General features: G+C 43.4%; 1 protein-coding gene across 3 annotated transcripts in view; it reads left to right on the plus strand.

Annotated features, from left to right (window-relative positions):
* The window catches only part of LOC307127619 (uncharacterized protein), a 92,655-nt gene that overhangs the window by 6,757 nt on the left and 65,722 nt on the right, over positions 1–20,176 (plus strand). The window contains exons 1-2 of one of the 3 annotated variants that reach the window (XM_079818964.1): positions 4,559–4,751; positions 4,940–4,999. The exons of 1 other annotated variant lie outside the window; for it this stretch is intronic. In XM_079818964.1, the coding sequence (XP_079675090.1) occupies positions 4,739–4,751; positions 4,940–4,999 (73 nt within the window). In that variant the 5' untranslated portion in view covers positions 4,559–4,738. Of the gene's footprint in view, positions 1–4,558; positions 4,752–4,939; positions 5,000–20,176 lie in introns of those variants that run through there. One more of the 3 variants, XM_079818965.1, reaches the window with a different exon arrangement.

Genomic DNA, 20,176 nt, shown 5'->3' on the forward strand with positions numbered 1-20,176 from the left:
AGTTCAACACCGACAGCGACCGTGTCGATCTCCATCCCGAGAAAAGAGATCCTCTGTACGGGACAGAGTTTGCTCTTCTCCCAGTTGACCAGAAGACCCAACTGGCTGAGGTGCCAAAGCACCATGTCCCTGTGTTCGCACAACTGTTCCCGCGACTGGGCAAGGATCAGCCAGTCGTCGAGATAGTTGAGAAGGCGAACACCACGCTCTCTCATGGGAGCAATGGCCGCCTCCGCGACTTTCGTGAAGACACGGGGCGACAGGGACAGCCCGAAGGGCAGGACTTTGTACTGATATGCTTGTCCGTGGAATGCAAAGCGTAGAAACGGTCTGTGTCGAGGGAGAATTGAGACATGAAAGAATGCGTCCTTCAGGTCGATCGCTGCAAACCAATCTTGGGGACGGACGCACCTGAAGATGCGTTTCTGCGTCAATATTCGGAACGGCATCCTGTGGAGGGAGCGGTTCAAGTATCCCAGGTCCAAGATCGGTCGTAACCCGCCGCCTTTCTTGGGTACAATGAGGTACGGGCTGTAGAACCCGGACTTCAAATCGGCTGGAGGGACCGTCTCTATCGCGTCCTTCGCCAGTAGGACAGCGATCTCCGCCTGAAGCACAGGGGCGTTCTCCTTCGTTACAGAGGTGAAGTGAATGCCCCTGAACTTGGGGGGACGCCGGGTGAACTGAATCGCATAGCCGAGTCTGATGGTGCGGATGAGCCAGCTGCGCACTAGCCAGGCTCCCAGAGACCGTACAAGCGGGACCATCGGCACCACAGACGCAGCGGGGCAGCGCAGCGGAATGCAGGGACCCCTGGACGACATGGGAGTGGTCCGTGGAGGGGTCTGAGTGAGTAGCACACAACCTGCATCCGCTGAGGGGGCGGGCGAGTGTGGGGAGGCACATTGTGTGCGTCCCGACAGCCTGCGCCCCCTGCTGGCGATTTGGAGAGGCACCAGGGGCTGACAAGACATGGGATCGTTGTACACCGCCAAGCACGCTCTCCAAATGAAGGAGGGGCTGAGCGTGGCAAGGCTTTGTGGCATTGCACACGTTCTACCTCACCTCCTTCCTCAGCGGGGAACAAGAGCGGCGAGGCATTGTAGCGTCACACACTGCCATTCTCGCCCTCTTGTGGAGAGGGGAATGAGAGCGGCGAGGCTTTGTAGTGTCACACGCTGCTATTCCTGAACTCCCGAGACCCAGAGGTATTAGAACTGCTCTTGCTTTTTTTTTTTTTTATTTATTTGGGTACCACTGGCTGTTTTTAACACCAGTGGCGGAACAGAATTACAAATGTTTTTCCACCCGGCCCTCCTTCGGGGGAAGAGCAGTTCCTGACCAAATCCGGGTCAATGGTGTTTCTGGACCAGGGTGGACATCGTCTGGCCAAGGGCCAGCGATGTGCGCAGCTCAACCTCGGCTCAGAACTACCCTCGTGCATTAAGCAGGGTGGAGGTGGCCTGCCAGTGGCACTGCCACCTAGTGGTGTCAACAATAATCGATTAAGCAATGCATCGCAATGCGGGGCATGCACGATTCAGCATCGATGCGGCTAAGTGCCATAATCGATTATGTCATCGTTTATTTTCTGGCCTTGAGTTGGACAATAAAGTTGTGAAGTTTCAATTACTTCCGGGGTCATAACAACAACAACAATCAAGATGGCTGAGGCGGAGGGAGATTACTGATTAATTAAAACACTATGAATCTGATTCAGCACGAGCGCCCACTATTATAGTGGGAAACTCCGCATCATCTTCATTTTCAGCACATAACAGCCCTCTCTCCGATGCAGCGATTGACATCTGTCCTCTGCTAGAGCCCCAAATGAAACACTAGATCCCCTTTTTTTTAAGGACCAGCAATCCCATCTGTAAGCTACCAGCAGACATGTGAGATAGTGGGCGTGGCCGTGAGAAAATGAAAAAGGCAAGACGAACAACGCGCCGACGTGGCTATGCTCTCATGCTCTCATGAGAGAGCATAGACCACCCACAAACACAGTCTCAACATGCGATGCGATACCACGCATCGGAGGCGCAGAGTGACGCGCGCTGTCACCCAACAGCTAGACGGCACACGGTGCGCTGAACAGTCAAACCCCCACGCGGCAGGTGAGATGAACAGCGCGTCGACGTGATCCCGTTCCCCTGAGAGAACATGGATCACCCACGAACACAATCTCAATCTATGTGAGAAGGATCGTGGCCGTCAGGACAGGAAACAACCGCATCCAGAAACGCACGAGTGGAATGACGTCTTGAAAAATACACAGTGTCACACCCGTGTTGTTCTTTTGTGAGGAAACAGTGCTGAAGCACCCAGGGTTAGACCACGGCAGCACACAGGAGGTAAGTTTAGTCCTGTGTCTGCACTCACTGAAACAAATGCCCTCACCAACCGACAGTTGCTGTGAGAACAGCAGTTTGTTATGCTGATGCAGCGGTGAGCATGCGATCGCGCTGATTGTGCCTTTTCGCCAACACAAAGCGTCCTTCTCGTTCTCTAGAGCATCTCTCTTGTAGGTAGGCTCTCTTTTAGGAAAGCAGTCTTGCTTCATCAACGCCGTTCGGCTCCGAAGTAAATGACGTCAGTGCGATGCTCTCGCTTCCTGTTTATACCCGCATCTCTCTTGTAGATAGGCTCTCTTTTAGGAAAGCAGTCTTGCTTCATCAACGCCGTTCGGCTCCGAAGTAAATGACGTCAGTGCGATGCTCTCGCTTCCTGTTTATACCCGCGGTGCGGGGCGGAGCGCGAGATGCAAATCTCGCACGCCAATGGCCTATTGGCCTGTTCTCTAACTCTCGAAGCTGATAGGGGCTCTCTGAAGTGATCCCAATTCGTCGGTATAACCGACATACGTCATAGTGACCGACTGAAAGGGAACAACGTGTTAACGTGTAATTACGTGTTTACGCGTCGGTTTCACACGTTTTGGCCCTGTTGGCCTTCCATGAGCACTTGACCATGCTTCGGATGTTGACGCCTTGGGAGTGAGAACTGGTTGCGCGTCGCCGTTAGCAACCGTCATATTTTTTTTATATTAGGCTATTTGAAAAAATGGCAGCGCCGGCAGATATACATGCAAGCAAAGATGTGGTGTTTAAATGTAAGTAGTTTCAAGCTTGTTTTTGTTTTTTAAGTTGTATTACCTAAATAGTTGTGGTAAACAGGATTAAGTGTTTAGTGATTTTTAAACATTTAGAACAGGACTTTGCTGGCAAGGTAAGAAACATTTCATAGTCATATTTTCAAGTTATAAATAATTTTCATTCATTTAACTGGTGTGAGAGTGCAATGACGCATTGTGAACGTATAGGCATAGCAACTTGATACTTCCCGTTTCCTTTTCCGCCTGTGTGTCCTACAAAGGACGTATCATTTCTTTCTAATTGAGGACACTCCGTATACCCCATGGATGCATCCTCTGGAGAACGCAGCCATTCGAAAATAAATTAAATGAGGCACAGCTTATATAAACTTCCCTCGCCCACTTCACAAAGTGGAACGCACTTCAAAATGGCGGCAGGGATTCCCTCGAGGGGAAGTGCTTAGGGAAGTTTGTAAGTGCGTGTCTGAAAGTGGAGTGGAATGCAACCACTGAAACTCCCAACAAGTGACATTTCACCGGAAGTGTTCCAGTTGGCTTATATCATTGCGGAAGTACTCAAGAGCGTTCCGTGCATATGGTCCATAAATATTTATTGTTAGGCATATGACCAAGTAGTTCAATTTACTGTCTGGAGCCAAACCTGATAATGATGTCCAGTATGGCTTTATTTAGTAGTAACTCATGGGTGGGGATTATGCTAATTGTGATTTACGAATTAATTAACATACACACGTTTAACACTATCAAATCGAATGTTTACGAAGCGTTTGTGAATTTCTCGGGAAGGGCCGTTTTATGCGCAAATTACTCCACATGTACTCATATATTTACGAAAATGAAATGAAAGAGGCCCATTGTGTGTAGCCTAATTGTTTGTGTAAAATGTTTGTAATAAGATTGTTGAATAAAGTGATTGTAAATTTTAGTTTAAGTAATCAAGTGAATTTTGACTAACAATAATAATAATTATTAACATATATGTAAACTCTGGAAACAATCAAAAAGGCACAAAAGAAAACTTCTTGGGACAAGAGCAAACTTACGGCAGTCACAGATTTAGGGACCACAATAACCAAGCAAGGATGCAAATAAACAGAAATATTTGTAAATTATCTAAATATAGGTATATACATGCAAATATTTCTTAAATATATACATGAATGAGTGTGTATTTAAATATAGGCTATAATACTGCCATTCACTTTTATTTTGCAACCTGGAAACCATTTTTGTTAGTTTTTTTGTTTGTTTTGTTTTTTAAGAAAGAAGGGAATTAAACCTGACGAGAGTTTTTGTATTGTTAATTTACACCTCACGTCCTCAATGAGTGAGTGTTGTCCCCATCATGTAGATTTTGGTAAAATTAAATGACACGGTTTAAAGGCTCCAGGTAAAGGAGAAGAATAGCCTAGTAAATAGATGTTGGCTTATGCTTTCGTTTTCGAATGCGGAAATCCTGCTCTCTCTCTCTCTCTCTCTCTCTCTCTCTGCTACAAATCCTGCAACTCTTCCTTTACATGAAATTAGGTCGGTTAAACAGATTGAATTGATCGTGTGTTCAACACGGTAGATTGTTAAAAGCAAGTGCTTGCCTTGGCTGATCAAGGTCTGTTGTCCAACACGATGAGCAGCTTTGGTAAGTAAGAGAAGAGCCGCGATCTGATTAGCTACTTGCCAAACTCAAAAAGTTTGAAACAAATCCAAATCTCCATTTTATATATTTAAACAAACAATGAGTATTCACGAAAGACGTTTGTAAGATCAGTGCTACTGTGGTGTGTGGTTATAATAATGTATGATCTGTCGTGTGGTTGATTTGAACAGGTTCTAGCAGGGAACACAAGCCTCCTGATCCTGATTCCCAAGTAGCAGCCAGACATAAAAGTGAGTTACTCTGTTCAATCAATATCAATATTCACTTCGTAGACTTGTGCAAGCCTGCAGTAGCGGCCAAGCAGGCCTAGCTGATCATGTCTTATAAATATAATATATTCGGGAGCGCGGGGCACAACCTAACGCGGGGTTGTAACACGTATGTTTGAACCCTTTCCACACATGCCAGAATGACGAAACTTAGTGTATTTACTAGTTGCCATATCAACATTATTTAAAGAAAAAATAGCGCCAAAATTAAAAAAAATCTCTGGAAGATATTACTGAACATGTATTTTCCTACTTACGTTTAGTTTTCATCTCTGTTTTTTGTGTTTATTTAAAATAAGACAAATCCGATATTATTTTAATCTTATATCTGTTATTTAACAGTTGAGATCGTTCTTTAATGCTGATCTAAAAGCAGAAGACACGAGCCGCGGTTTAAATCCCAGTTGTGCAGATGGGGTGCCAATGAGCCCCTATTAGAAATATGCCGTTATATATACTTTTATGAATTCTTTTGAGAAACCATGAGAAAAGGGTGAATAAGAATTGAGAGTTAATGTTCAGAAGTTATTCATTATTATTATGTTTTTAACTATGCTGAATAGCTGTTCAGCGATGTGTTTGTTGTCAAACTCAAAAATTAGTATATTTTTAATGATTAAAAAATGCCATTATTTTATTTTAAAAAGTTAATGATTGTATTTTGTTGACAAAATATTTTAGTTTTTCTTGGATATTTTTTTTATTATATCAGGTAACATTTTAAGCTGTCATTTGGTCATGTTACATTGTGCCCCACCAATACACTGTATTAATGAAACAAAACCACTTAATTATACTAGACATGTGTGCAATTAAAGGTAGGGTAGGTAGGATTTGGTTAAAAAACTTTTTTCCAAATTTGTTTAAACTTTCTTTATATATCAATACATAATTAAAATGTAAGTACTCTGAAAAAGAAAGTATGAAAATTGAGTGTCTGTAGACCTCTCACGACTGTTTTAAAGACAGCTCATTATTTCCGTTCACTCCACCTTCTCCCTTCTGGGCTCTTTCCAAAGCCACACCCGCAAAACACATGAACTCGCTACGCCGACGCCGACCATGATCAGCTCAGCTGAAAGACGCATTATTTACCTGAGGCGAGCGGAGAAGAAGTGCATGTAGTGAAATCATGTCAGAATCACATGTAATAAAAAATCTAACTTTATCATTATGAATATAAACAAATAAGATGTCGTTTAGTACTCACTCTCAAGCTAGAATAACGATACTGCCATCCATCCATCCATCTTCTTCCGCTTTATCCAGGGCCGGGTCGCGGGGGCAGCAGTCTAAGCAGAGATGCCCAGACTTCCCTCTCCCTAGACACTTCCTCTAGCTCTTCCGGGGGTACACAGAGGCGTTCCCAGGCCAGCCGGAAGACATAGTCCCTCCAGCGTGTCCTAGGTCTTCCCCGGGGCCTCCTCCCGGTTGGACATGCCCGAAACACCTTCCCGGGAAGGCGATCAGGAGGCATCCGGAACAGATGCCCGAGCCACCTCAGCTGACCCCTCTCGATGTGGAGGAGCAGCGGCTCTACTCCGAGTTCCTCCCGAGTGACTGAGCTCCTCACCCTATCTCTAAGGGAGCGCCCAGCCACCCTGCGGAGAAAACTCATTTCGGCCGCCTGTATCCGGGATCTTGTCCTTTCGGTCATGACCCAAAGCTCATGACCATAGGTGAGAGTAGGAACGTAGATTGACCGGTAAATCGAGAGCTTCGCCTTACGGCTTAGCTCTTTCTTCACCACAACAGACCGGTACATCGACCGCATTACTGCAGAAGCTGCACCGATCCGTCTGTCAATCTCCCGTTCCATCCTCCCCTCACTCGTGAAGAAGACCCCTAGATACTTGAACTCCTCCACTTGAGGCAGGAACTCTCCACCAACCTGAAGAGGGCAAACCACCCTTTTCCGACTGAGGACCATGGCCTCGGATTTGGAGGTGCTGATCCTCATCCCAGCCGCTTCACACTCGGCTGCAAACCGTCCCAGTGCATGCTGAAGGTCCTGGTTAGAAGGGGCCAACACGACAACGTCATCCGCAAAGAGCAGAGACGAAACCGCGTGGTCCCCAAACCTGACACCCTCCGGCCCCTGGCTGCGCCTAGAAATTCTGTCCATAAAAATTATGAACAGAACCGGCGACAAAGGGCAGCCCTGCCGGAGTCCAACATGCACCGGGAACAAGTCTGACTTACTGCCGGCAATGCGGACCAAACTCCTGCTTTGGTCGTACAGGGACCGGACAGCCCTTAGCAAAGGACCCCGGACCCCATACTCCCCGAGCACCCTCCACAGGATGCCGCGAGGGACCCAGTCGAATGCCTTCTCCAAATCCACAAAACACATGTGGACTGGTTGGGCAAACTCCCATGAACCCTCCAGCACCCTGTAGAGGGTATAGAGCTGGTCCAGTGTTCCACGGCCGGGACGAAAACCAGACTGTTCCTCCTGAATCCGAGGTTCTACTATCGGCCGTATTCTCCTCTCCAGTACCCTGGCATAGACTTTCCCGGGGAGGCTGAGAAGTGTGATCCCCCTGTAGTTGGAACACACCCTCCGGTCCCCCTTCTTAAAAAGAGGGACCACCACCCCGGTCTGCCATCCCAGAGGCACTGTCCCCGACCGCCACGCGATGCTGCAGAGGCGTGTCAGCCAAGACAGCCCCACAACATCCAGAGACTTGAGGTACTCAGGGCGGATCTCATCCACCCCCGGTGCCTTGCCACCGAGGAGTTTCTTGACCACCTCGGTGACTTCAGCTTGGGTGATGGACGAGTCCTCCTCTGAGCCCCCAGCCTCTGCTTCCTCCCCCGCCATCGGATCCAACTCACCACCAGGTAGTGATCAGTTGACAGCTCCGCCCCTCTCTTCACCCGAGTGTCCAAGACATACGGCCGCAGGTCAGATGAAACGACCACAAAGTCGATCATTGACCTACGACCTAGAGTGTCCTGGTGCCATGTGCACTGATGGACACTCTTATGACTGAACATGGTGTTCGTTATGGACAAACCGTAACTAGCACAGAAGTCCAATAACTGAACACCACTTGGGTTCAGATCAGGGGGGCCGTTCCTCCCAATCACGCCCCTCCAGGTGTCACTGTCGTTGCCCACGTGGGCGTTGAAGTCCCCCAGTAGAACGACGGAGTCCCCAGTCGGAGCACTTTCCAGCACCCCTCCCAGGGACACCAAGAAGGCCGGGTACTTTGCACTGCCGTTCGGCCCGTAGGCACAAACAACAGTGAGAGCCCTATCCCTGAGCCGAAGCCGCAGGGAAACGACCCTCTCGTTCACCGGGGTGAACTCCAACACATGGCGGCAGAGCTGGGGGGCTATAAGCAAGCCCACACCAGCCCGCCGCCTCTCACCATGGGCAACTCCGGAGTGGTGAAGAGTCCATCCTCTCTCGAGGAGTGTGGTTCCAGAGCCCAAGCCGTGCGTAGAGATGTTTCCGACTATCTCTAGTCGGAACCTCTCAACCTCACGCACAATCTCAGGCTCCTTCCCCGCCAGTGAGGTGACATTCCATGTCCCAAGAGCCAGTTTCCGTGTCCAGGGATCGGGTTGTCTAGGCTCCTTGCTTCGACTGCTGCCCGATCTTCTCTGCACCGGCCCCTTACGGTCCCTCCTGTGGGTGGTGGGCCCACGGGAAGGTGTCCCCACGTCGCTCCTTTGGGCTGAGCCCGGCCGGACCCTGTGGGGGAAGGCCCGGCCACCAGGCGCTCGCATAAGAGCCCCAACCCCAGGCCTGGCTCCAGGGCTGACCCGTCACCTAGGACCTGTTTGCCTTGGGAGACCCTACCAGGGGCATATAGCCCCGGACAACATAGCTCCTAGGTTCATTCGGGTACTCAAACCCCTCCACCACGTTAAGGTGGCAGTTCAAGGAGGAGATAACGATACTGGTAAAGTTTAAAATACACACACAACACAGTGTCTACGACACACACAGATACAAGATAAAAACATTGGTAGAGTAACGTTATATAAAAACAAACCAAGGGCCGAAATAAACGTGCAGGTAAAGTTCCCGGTGAACATGGTAGAAGAGTTTAGACAGAGGGTAGTAGCTAAAGCTAACTTAGTTCTAAAAAAAGTTCCTGGATGCGGTGTACCAGCTTTTACACATGCATTTTGTTATCTAAAGTTACATTTTGCGAAATTCAACACTACAGCGATCAACTTGAGCTAAGCATATTGAGTATTTATCATCTCTACTAATGGCTCGCTCGCTAAGTGTATAACATTGTAACTTTATGCTAAGTAATGTTATGTTAGCTATATTAAGCAGCTACGTGTGCTAGTGAGACATGCTTCGTGAAAACATAAACCAAAAAAATGTATAATCAAAATGAAAGATTACCTGTCCAGCAGAAATACAGTCTCTTGAACTCAAACGGGTGCGCCAGGGTTGCCAGGTTTTCACAACAAAATCCGCCCAATTGCTACTCAAAACTACACCAAAACAAGCCCAATGTATCTCTGGTAAAAATCGCATTTGGGGGGTAATATATGTGTCTTTTTGGTAGGGCTGCCTGCTAAAATTCGCAAATCCCGGGGCAAAACATCACATAATTGGGGTCGCTTCAACCCGCGGACATGAAAAACAGCCCGCGGCAACAGTGTTTGAAGTGGCCTGACTTGGCAACAGTGGGGTGCGCGCATGTGGGCAGATCCTGGAGCAAAAGCGGTGGTAACCATGGTAGCGAGAGAGAGTGACAGTCGCCCAAGCCAATCACTTGTTTCGGCCCGAACAAAAATAATGAGCGGTGTTTATTGCAGATTAAAAAGTCTAGAGTCACTCGATTTTTATACTCTCTTTTTCAGAGTACTTAAATTTTAATTATGTATTGACATATAAAGACAGTTTAAACAAATTTGGACAAAAGTGTTTTAGATCATACTTACCTACCCCACCTTTAATGTGGGAAAAAATATATACTCTGAACCCCAAGTGGATTTACACAAACTGAGAAAGTCAAAAAGCGTTAGGTTGTGCCCCGCTCTCCCCTATATAGAGGAGAGTGTGGTCAGATTAGCCATTTTTTACTTATGTGGTCCTCAAGATAAGATAAAATAAGGCAGAAGTACAATGAACGTATCTAAAGTAATTTCAGGATGTTTGCTATAATTTTAAATGATCAGAATGCATCTATGACAAATGGCTTCTTATAAAAAAAAGTGTTCCTGTGGCTCAATTTACCCCAGTTTAGGGGTAAGTTGATCCAAGTCAGTGGGTAAGTAAACTGAACATCTAATTGAATCTGAATCAAACCTATGTGAAATTGTAAAGATAATTTACCTCTCTTAAAAACACCTTCAATTATCAAATTTCCTTTCACAAATAGTCACATTTATTTTCTTGAAGCTAATTTAAACAACATAAAACCAACCAAATGAAGTTGAAATTTCAATATCTTTAATTGTCTGCATGTCTGACACAATATTTTGAACACTAAAGTTGTCACCTTCCCAAAAACAGACTAAACAGAGTTTGTTGAGTAAAATTAAATACAATTTTACAAACATACAACTGAATTAGAATGAATGAATAAATGTCACTGAAACTAATAAACATTTTAGTCAAGCGGTTCTTGTCATGGTAGTTTTTCTGCAATGTCGAACATGTCAGGCCATTAGGGACTACAGGTGGAAAGATAAGATTAGTCATCTTCTGGTTCTTATCAGATTAGGATTTGCTGTACTTGTACATCGTTCCTATAAATAAACTCAAACTATTATTTTTTGTTATGTTTAAAGAAAATAATAAACTAAACCCGTTGTGTAGCATTACATTGAAATTATACCAGTTTATAGTTTTAACTCAACTGCAGTGCCTTATGGTGGGGTAAATTAAAACACCGGCTCAATTTACCCCACAACATTTGGCTCATTTTGCCCCATAGCTTTCATTTTGGATAAAACTAGCTAGCAATTCAGGCTAATATTTAGCTAAATTATTTGCATGGTTTAATACATTGCTAAATCACCAATATGGATCATAAATATTTTAGACTTGGACAAATTTGCTTTGATGCAACAGTCATTACATCTGTTATGCTAAAATGTTACTTTGACAAGCCAAAAACTGTTTTTAAAGTAAATGGGTGCCTTCCACTCCTCCCATGTGCTTCTCATTTTCACAGTCTGGCAGAAATGATGGGTGGTTCCAAAATATATGGTCACATGACAATAAAAATGTACAGTTGGTCAACTTACCCACTGGCTCATCTTACCCCACTTTCCCCTAATATCAATTAAACATCTTCATTAAACACATATTTGTGTTTCCCAAGTAATAAATTACTGAAAGGATTAGAAAGGATTAGTCCTTTCAGTTTGTTCACCCAAAAAGGAAAATTCTGTCATTAATTACTTACCCTCATGTCGTTCGACACCTGTAAGACATTCTTCTTCGGAACACAAATTAAGATATTTTTGTTGAAATCCGATGGCTCAGAAAGGCCTCCATTGGCAGCAATGACATTTCCTCTCTCAAGACCTATAAAAGGTACTAAAGGTACTTTAACGTTGTTAAAAAGTCCATGTCACCACAGTGGTTCTACAATAATTTTATGAAGCGACGCGTCATTTTCTCGTGCATGCATCGTGGTGCTTTGTGAGTTCACGTCAGAGGCCCAGACGGAAGACAAGAACTTGTTCAATAAAGTCGTTATTTAGATTTTTTTTTTCTGCACAAAAACTATTCTCAACACTTCATAAAATGATTGTAGAACCACTGTAGTGAGATGGACTTTTAAACAATGTCTTTAGTAATAATTAGATGCAACAAAAATATCTTAATTTGTGTTCCGAAGATGAACAAAGGTCTTACGGGTGTTGAACGACATGAGGGAAGTGATTATTGACAGAATTTTCATTTTTGGGTGAACTAACCCTTTCAATGGCAGCACAGTAGTAATAAATAGCATTTAAGTACTTATAGCTTATTCAGAAATGTTCCTCCAAATGTTTAGTCACCTTTGAAGCAAACTAGGAAAAAATTAAATTAGATTTTTACCACAAATATCTTCTTAATAATTTGACACGGTTGGAACATTGTGCAGGCATTAAAGGGATTCACCCAAAAATTAAAATTATCCCATGATTTACTCACCCTCAAGCTATCCTAAGTGTATGACATTCTTCTTTCAGACGAATACAATCAAGAGTTTTTAAAAAAAAAATATCCTGGCTCTTCTAAGCTTTATAATGGCAGTAAATGGCAGTCCATAATTTGAAGCCCAAAAAAGTGTATCCATCCATTATAAAAGTAATCCATACGGGTCCAGGGGGTTAATAAATGGCTTCTGAAGTCAATTGATGGGTGAATTGAAGACATACAGTGGAACGAAATGTCGTGCCTCACAGGACCACGGTGCTACATAAATACAGACAGTATAAGCCTATACACAACTAACCTACTGAGGGAGTCTGGCTATAAATATACTATATAAAAATATATACCTATACATAAAAATATACAAACGCTTTCACATAAACACTGTACATGTGCAAATGGAAACATTGTAAGGCAAGCAGCTGGCTAGTGAACAGTGCAAGAAGATTTTTGGTGCATGAGCATGTAAATAAACATATGTAAGAGTCTTTAGTATGATTATGTACACAACTGTGTGTGTAGAAAGTGTCTAGTGCACATAGAGAGAGTGTGTTACTACAGGTGGTTTGTACAGGCCCACTCGCCTGTGTGTAGCACTCTCAGAATTGCTCAAAAAGTTTCAGACAGTTTTTTGTTTTTCATGTGATGTGATAAGGTTGGGCAGTGTTTGGGGTTGAAACAGTCCATGTTTCAGGAGTTTTGTATGGTGTTTTCAGAGGTGGTTGGGGTGATTTGAGTTCAGGGCTCTCACAGCCTGGGGGACAAAGCTGTTGAGCAGTCTGGCGGAGCGAGCTTTGATGCTCTGGTACCGTCTTCCTGATAGCAGGAGCTGGAAGAGACTGTGGGAGGGATGGGTGGGGTCCTTTAGTATGGGGATGGCTTTGCTGGAGCATTTTGTGGAGAAACTGTCCAGGATAGAGAGGAGAAGGGGCACCGATGATCTTTGCAGCCGTGTTCACTGTCTGCTGGAGGGTCTCTGCTGCGCTACAGTACCCATACCAGACAGCGATGCAGCTGGTCAGCAGGCTCTCAAATGTTCCCCTATTGCAGTGGTTCTCAAAATGTGGTACGCGTACCACTAGTGGTACTCAGGCTCCCTCTAGTTGTACGCAGAGGAATCACTAAAATAAAGTCGCTGTAAAGGCGATTCTAAAATTTGTTTCTATTCTAAACACATTATAAATGTATTGCTGAAACATGTTACAAACACTGTGAACTGTGTTGTTCTAAAACGGTGGCTCGATGACGCACTGGAGCCACTGAGCCTGGCCCCTCCCCTAACACTATAGCAACTAACGTTAGAGTGCATTCGCATCAGTTCGCCCGTTCAATCGCGCGTTGCTGTCACTACCGTTAGTTACAACAGCCTACAGTTAGCTAGCTAGTTATGCCTTCATCACGTAAATGCATATTACCTAATTGTAAAACGTATAAAAAGCTTATAAAACAAAATTGCTGATATTAGATTAGATTAGATTAGATTAGATTAGATTCAACTTTATTGTCATTACACAAGTACAAGTACAAGGCAACGAAATGCAGTTTAGGTCTAACCAGAAGTGCAATAGCAGCAAGTGCAGGATATACAACGTTTGCATAAGTGCAGGACATGGATATGTACTGAATATATATATAAATATATCTATAAATAGAGAGATGGTTATTACTATAAACAGAATTTACAGGTGAATATGTACAGGGAGTAAATATACAGATGGCTATTACTATAAACAGAATGATATCAAAAAGAGGTGGAGTAATTTTGTGAACAGCTACCTTGCACACCACCAACACCTGCCTCTGCATTGATCGTTTTACACCGGATAGTTTTACAAACGTTCATCAGGTTGAATTCTACTGGGATTCACTGATAATCCACTGTCCGACCGACACAGGACTACTTGGCCCATCCCGCCAACATCTGGTGCCATCATTGCAGTACGTGCCACTGCCCAGTTGTCTTGTGTGCTTACTGCTGCTTTCCCTCTAGTGGGCATGGTTTCAGCGCAGAGAATGCTGCTTATTTTTTCAAGATTTTGCTTGGCTTTTTAAAAAAAATTGTTTTATATCATTTAAATTTGGCACACATTAAATAATACATTTTTCTGTGGTGTGACAAACTCAGAACAAATATTTAATTTTGACTTTAAATATAAATTAATATTAAAACAATACATTTTAATACAATTTATTTTTACATTTAAGTACATTACAGTTTTAATTTAACTTTTAGATACAAATCATTATTTTATTATTTTATTTACCTGTATGTAAGCACAGTGCAGTGTTGTACAAACTGTGTATTTACAATGTTAAACAACAACAAAAAATTCTTATTAGGAATAAACTGCCTCGTTTTTTAACTGTGCAGAGCTGTAGCTGAATAGTTAGGCCTACTACACTACTGTATTTTAATGTTGGTCATTATGGTGGTACTTGGAGAGCCAAATATTTTCTGAGGTGGTACTTGGTATAAAAAGTTTGAGAACCACTGCCCTATTGAATGTAGTGAGGATTGGAGGAGGAGAAAGTGTAGGCGCTGTTGTGCCTTCTTGGAGAGTAACGTGATGTTGGTGGTCCAGGTGAGATGTTGTGTGATGTGCACCCCCAGTAGAGTGCTGCTGACTCTCTCCACAGTCGAGTTGTTGATGGTCAGTGGGGGGTGATCAACAGAGTTTCTCCTGAAGTCCATCACAACCTCTTTTGTCTTTCCCACATTGAGGGACAGGTTGTTATTGTCACACCATCCCACCAGCTGTGCCACTTCCTCTCTGTAGTGTGTTTCATCGTTGTTGCTAATGAGACCTACCAACGTTGTGTCATCATTAGTGATGCACCGAATCCAGATTTTTGGGGTTCGGCCGAAAACCGAATCCACTGGTTTAGATTCTGCCGAATCCGAAACCGAATACCTAATCCTACCCATTCTCAGTCCATTATCACAGTAAACACATTAATGAAGTAAACAACATCCACAGCAGTGTAGGGATGCTCATATTGCAAAATATGCTATGCGGTATTAAAATACAGCAGTAGTACAAGCTGTAGACTGGTGGAAAGCAAATGAAAGGCACTTCCAGAGGCTGGTCACTCTAGCGAGGCGTTATATTCCCGGGACATAAGTGCCATCTGAAGCCTTGTTTAAGGCTTTTTGTAGTGTGGTTTTGGTCAAGTTAACTAAAGTAAACATTGTCACATAGAACAATTACCCCGAGTCGCCCTTTTTCATTTTAAAGAACAGCACAACGTAGAGCGCAGAAGGCGCGCACGCGCAGTCAGAGGCTTGCACTGCGTAGACAGACTAAAGTATAGATGAGGCTTGAGAGGGTGTTTTCTGTCAACAGGCTGTGCTCCAGACTAACCCACATCACTTAGACATGTTACTTTAAAAAAATTAAAAAATTAAAAACCATACTAGGTGAGGGTTGAGGTAGGCCGGCTATTTTTATTTGACAAAAAAGCTATTCCAGTTCTTCAAAGCTTCAAATGGATTCAGTAATTATTGGTAATTATTTAAGTGAAAAATATTTAGTGTAGACCTATTTATTTTATTATTTTTATTTATATTGTATTTGATCTGTATGCTGCTGTTTGCACTGTAAAATAAACCCGTGAAAACCCCGTCTTTTTAATGGGTCACAAGTCAATCGTATTTTTATTTAATGCCAATTCAATATTATAATCTTATCAGTTAACGGTTAATAATCGGATAATGAGCAGCGGTTGTCGGTTGGGAAAATTAATGAATGAGCATCCCTACAGCAGTGTATTTTTAATTTAATTGAATTTAAATTAAAGGGTAACTTCAGTGATTTAGCATTAGGCTTTGTATCAGTAGAAACCCGGTAGTATATTATGGCAAATTATGGTACTTTCCCCCCTCATATCCCCCTGAGACGAGAAAATTATTCATTTTATTTCTGGAAAAAATCCTCAGATGACGCAAATATCGTCATTTTGCGTCATCAGAGGAGTTTTTGGCCAGAGGCTAAAGACTACAGCCACTAGATGGAGCTGTTCCGCATGTTATCAACCAGCCCATAGGGGAGAGATCTCACGCACAGAATGTAAGACACAGACGGCCGCACGGACATTCATAACGGAGCAATGCAGAGCAAAGTGAGTGTTTCAACTTTTCAATGAATTCCTGTGATAGTTTAGCTTCCATATGCAATCTGAAAACGTCCCAGACTGGCGCTTAACGTTACCTCATCTCTGCTCAGCTCATCATGATAAATGAAATCTGACACTGCTGTGTCTGTGCCGTGACTTTCGTTCGGCTCACTCACACTTTATTGAAAAGACACGTTCAGTTTTTAATTGTAGTGTTTATTCTCTACTGAACGAAATTATTGTATTACTATGAAGATCAAAACGACGGTGTACGGAGTGGCCTCGTAGGGCAGCGAAGCAAGTGCATTCTTTTCTCAGTCTAGAATTTCTACTACATAAATGATGCTAAATCACTGAAGTAACCCTTTAAGAATAGGCAACATTATGTCAGGATGACTGTCCTTCCTTTGCTGTACCTGAAGCTGCTGTCTGTAGATTCCCTCATGCACAACTCGTATTCTTTCGATTGTTTAATACACAAATGTTTTAACAGCGGCTATTGTTTAGGGTCCTTGTCACCACGAGACAAATCGGCATTGCAAATTGAAATGTAGCTTGACTTGAATCGCCTGTTCGGCAGAAACCGAACCCCGTCAAAAAGCCCAATATTCGGCCAAATCCGAACCCGAATCCTGGATTCGGTGCATCCCTATTCATCAGCGGACTTTATGATGTGGTTGGAGCTGCACTTGGCAGTGCAGTCGTCAGTCAGCAGCGTGAAGAGCAGCGGGCTGAGCATACAGCCTTGTGGGGCACCTGTGATCAGTGTGGTAGTGCTCGAGGTGTTGTGGCCGACACGGACACAATATCCAATTACAGAGGCATGAGTTGAGGCCCAGCAATTTTAATATATTGATAAGCTGCTGAGGGATTATTGTGTTGAATGCTGAGCTGAAGTAAATGAATAGCATTCTTACATAAGTGTCCTTCTGTTCTAAGTGGGTAAAAGCCGCATGGAGGGTGGAGGAAATTGCATCGTCTGTAGAGCGGTTTGGACGGTATGCAAACTGTAGTGGATTGAGTGTGCTGGAGAGGCAGGTTTTTATGTGGTGCATGACTAACCTCTCAAAGCACTTCATCATGATTTGAGTCAGTGCTATGGGACAGTAGTCATTTAGACAGGACACAGGTGATGTCTTTAGTACTGGGATGATGGTAGTGGATTTGAGACATGTGGGGATGACTGCCTGGCTCAGCGAGGTGTCAGCTGTGCACAGTCTCTCAGTACACGGCCAGATATGTTGTCAGGACCTGTAACCTTGCATGTGTTAATCTTAGATAGGGTCTTCCTTACATCAGCTAGAGACAGACAGAGCGCCTAGTCGGTGAGGGGTGTGGGCAGTTTTTGTGCAGGTGTGTCATTCTGCATTTCAAACAGTGAATAGAACTGATTAAGTGCATCTGGAAGATTTTTGTCGTCATCACTGGCCTGTGGCGGGGGCTTGTAGTCAGTGATGGTCTGAATGGCTTGCCACATGCTCCGTGTGTCTCTGCTGTCTGTGAAGTGATTATTGATTTTTTTTGTGCATATGACTGGTTTGCATTCTTGATGCCACAGGACAGATTGGCTCTCGCTGTTTTATCTCCTGATCTGAATGCTTCATCTCTGGTCTTTAGCAGCCCACGGACCTCTGCTGTCATCCACAGCTTCTGGTTGGCACGTGTGGTGATGGTCTTGGTGACTGTCACATCATCAGTGCACTTTTTGATGTAGGCACTCACTGTTTCAGTATACTCATGTAAGTCTGTGTTGTTGTAGGTGGCTGCCTCTTTAAACATGTTCCAGTCTATGCACTGAAAGCAGTCCTGTAATGTTGAGGTAGCATAATCCGGCCATACTAATGAGTTTTTGAACCGGTTTGGCGAGTTTCAGAACTGGATTGTATGATGGGATTAGCATAACAGAGATGTGATCCGAGTACCCGAGGTGTGGCGGGGTTCAGCCTTGTACGTGTTTTTTTTTCTGTTGTGTAAACAAGGTCTAGTGTTTTGTTTCCCCTTGTTGCAAAGTTACATTTACATTTATGCCTTTAGCAGACGCTTTTATCCAAAGCGACTTACAACTTGGGGGTACAATAAACAATTGGTCATGAAGAGTCGAGTTAGCGCAACAAGTGAAATACTTGAAATACTTAGTCCGTGTACATTTCTCAGTGTAGCACAGGCTAGAGTAGGGAGGGAAAAGGGAAGAAAGAGGATTTATTTTTTTTTTTTTATTTTTTTAAGAGGTTAAGTGCTCACGGAAGAGATGAGTTTTTAGTTGACTTTTGAATGTTGTCAACGAATCAGCGTTTCGGATGGCGGTGGGAAGATCGTTTCACCAGCTGGGAACGTTGAATGAAAATGTTCTCTCTGTGATGGTACCACAAGCCTTCGCTCCTTAGCTGAACGAAGGCTTCTGGTGGGGGTGTGGAGTCGTAGAATCGAGTCAAAGTATGCAGGAGCTGAGCGCGTGGTGGCTCTGTAGGCAAGCGTCAGCGCCTTAAACTTGATGCGAGCAGCGAGTGGTAGCCAGTGCAGAGAGATGAAGAGTGGTGTGACGTGGGTCCTTTTGGGCTCGTTGAAGACAAGACGTGCCGCTGCATTCTGGATCATTCGAAGTGTTTGGATTGCACAAGAGGGGAGTCCAGCCAGAAGCGCATTGCAGTAGTCAAGTCTGGAAATAACCAGGGCCTGGACAAGAAGCTGTGTTGCGTGCTCTGTTAGGAACGGTCTAATCTTCCTGATGTTGTAGAGCGCAAACCTGCACGAGCAAGCTGTCTTAGCAATGTGTTCTCTGAAGGACAACTGGTCATCAAATGTAACTCCAAGATTTCTGACTGACTTTGATGGGGAAATCAAGGATGTACCTAACTGGATGGTGAAGTCATGTTGCATAATGGGACTGGCAGGGAAGATTAGGAACTCAGTCTTTGCCAGGTTGAGCTGTACACAGTAAATTTGTCTGAGTAAAATTTACTCAAATTGAAGAAAATTTTACTCTGTGCCAGATAACATTTGGTCCCTCTCTAAAAAGAGTAAAAGTTACTCTATTGATAGAGCTGTTTTTCCAGAGTTAATTATGCTCAATTTAGTGATAATATTTTACTCTTTCTTGTGATATTTGACACTATTTAGTTTTTTTTTAAATCAACTCTCATACTATTTTACTCAGTTCAGAGCTACAAGAAATTGACTCTGCTACTTTTTAACTCTGTTCAGAGGAACTTCAAATTTACTCTGCCACAATTTACAACCCCTCCAGAGTTGTTTATCATCAATTATGAGTAAACTATAAAGAATAACTAACTCTATTCTGAGTTACACAATTCATGTTTTACCCTCAAAAGGCCAAAAATATAAAAGAAAAACTTGCTTTTTAGTCTGCAAATAAAACCAACAAACTTTATACTCATGTCTCGCAATTTTATTTGTCATGCACCTGTTTAAACAATATTACATAAACATTTAATTCTCTTTTAATGATCACATTTAATGATCATAAAAAATAAACAAAAATAATGAAAACAATAACACTAAATTGCAAAATTGAGCACCAGTTTAAACAATAGTACACTGAATTAATTTGTGATCATTAAAAATAAATAAAACAATAATGAAAACAAGAATACTAAAATAATAATAGGGATAGTGACAAGAAAAGAGACAAAAAATCATTACATGAAACAATATGGTACAATAAACAAATCAGAATCATCACCGTAAGACATCAAAATGTCAAACAACTTGTAGTGCAAAATATCCTGAATCTCCAAAACAGAAGGTGCTTCTGTGGTATGTGCAACTTTGTAAGCATGGATATGTTCAGCTAAACAAAAAGTCTTCAGTGCAGTTGTTATCAGAAGTACCTGTTCATCTTTGATAACAATATTCTGGATTACATGAAATACAGGCAT

The sequence above is a fragment of the Gobio gobio genome (genome assembly GCF_949357685.1).
Source record: "Gobio gobio genome assembly, chromosome: 6".
Lineage (NCBI taxonomy): Eukaryota > Metazoa > Chordata > Actinopteri > Cypriniformes > Gobionidae > Gobio > Gobio gobio.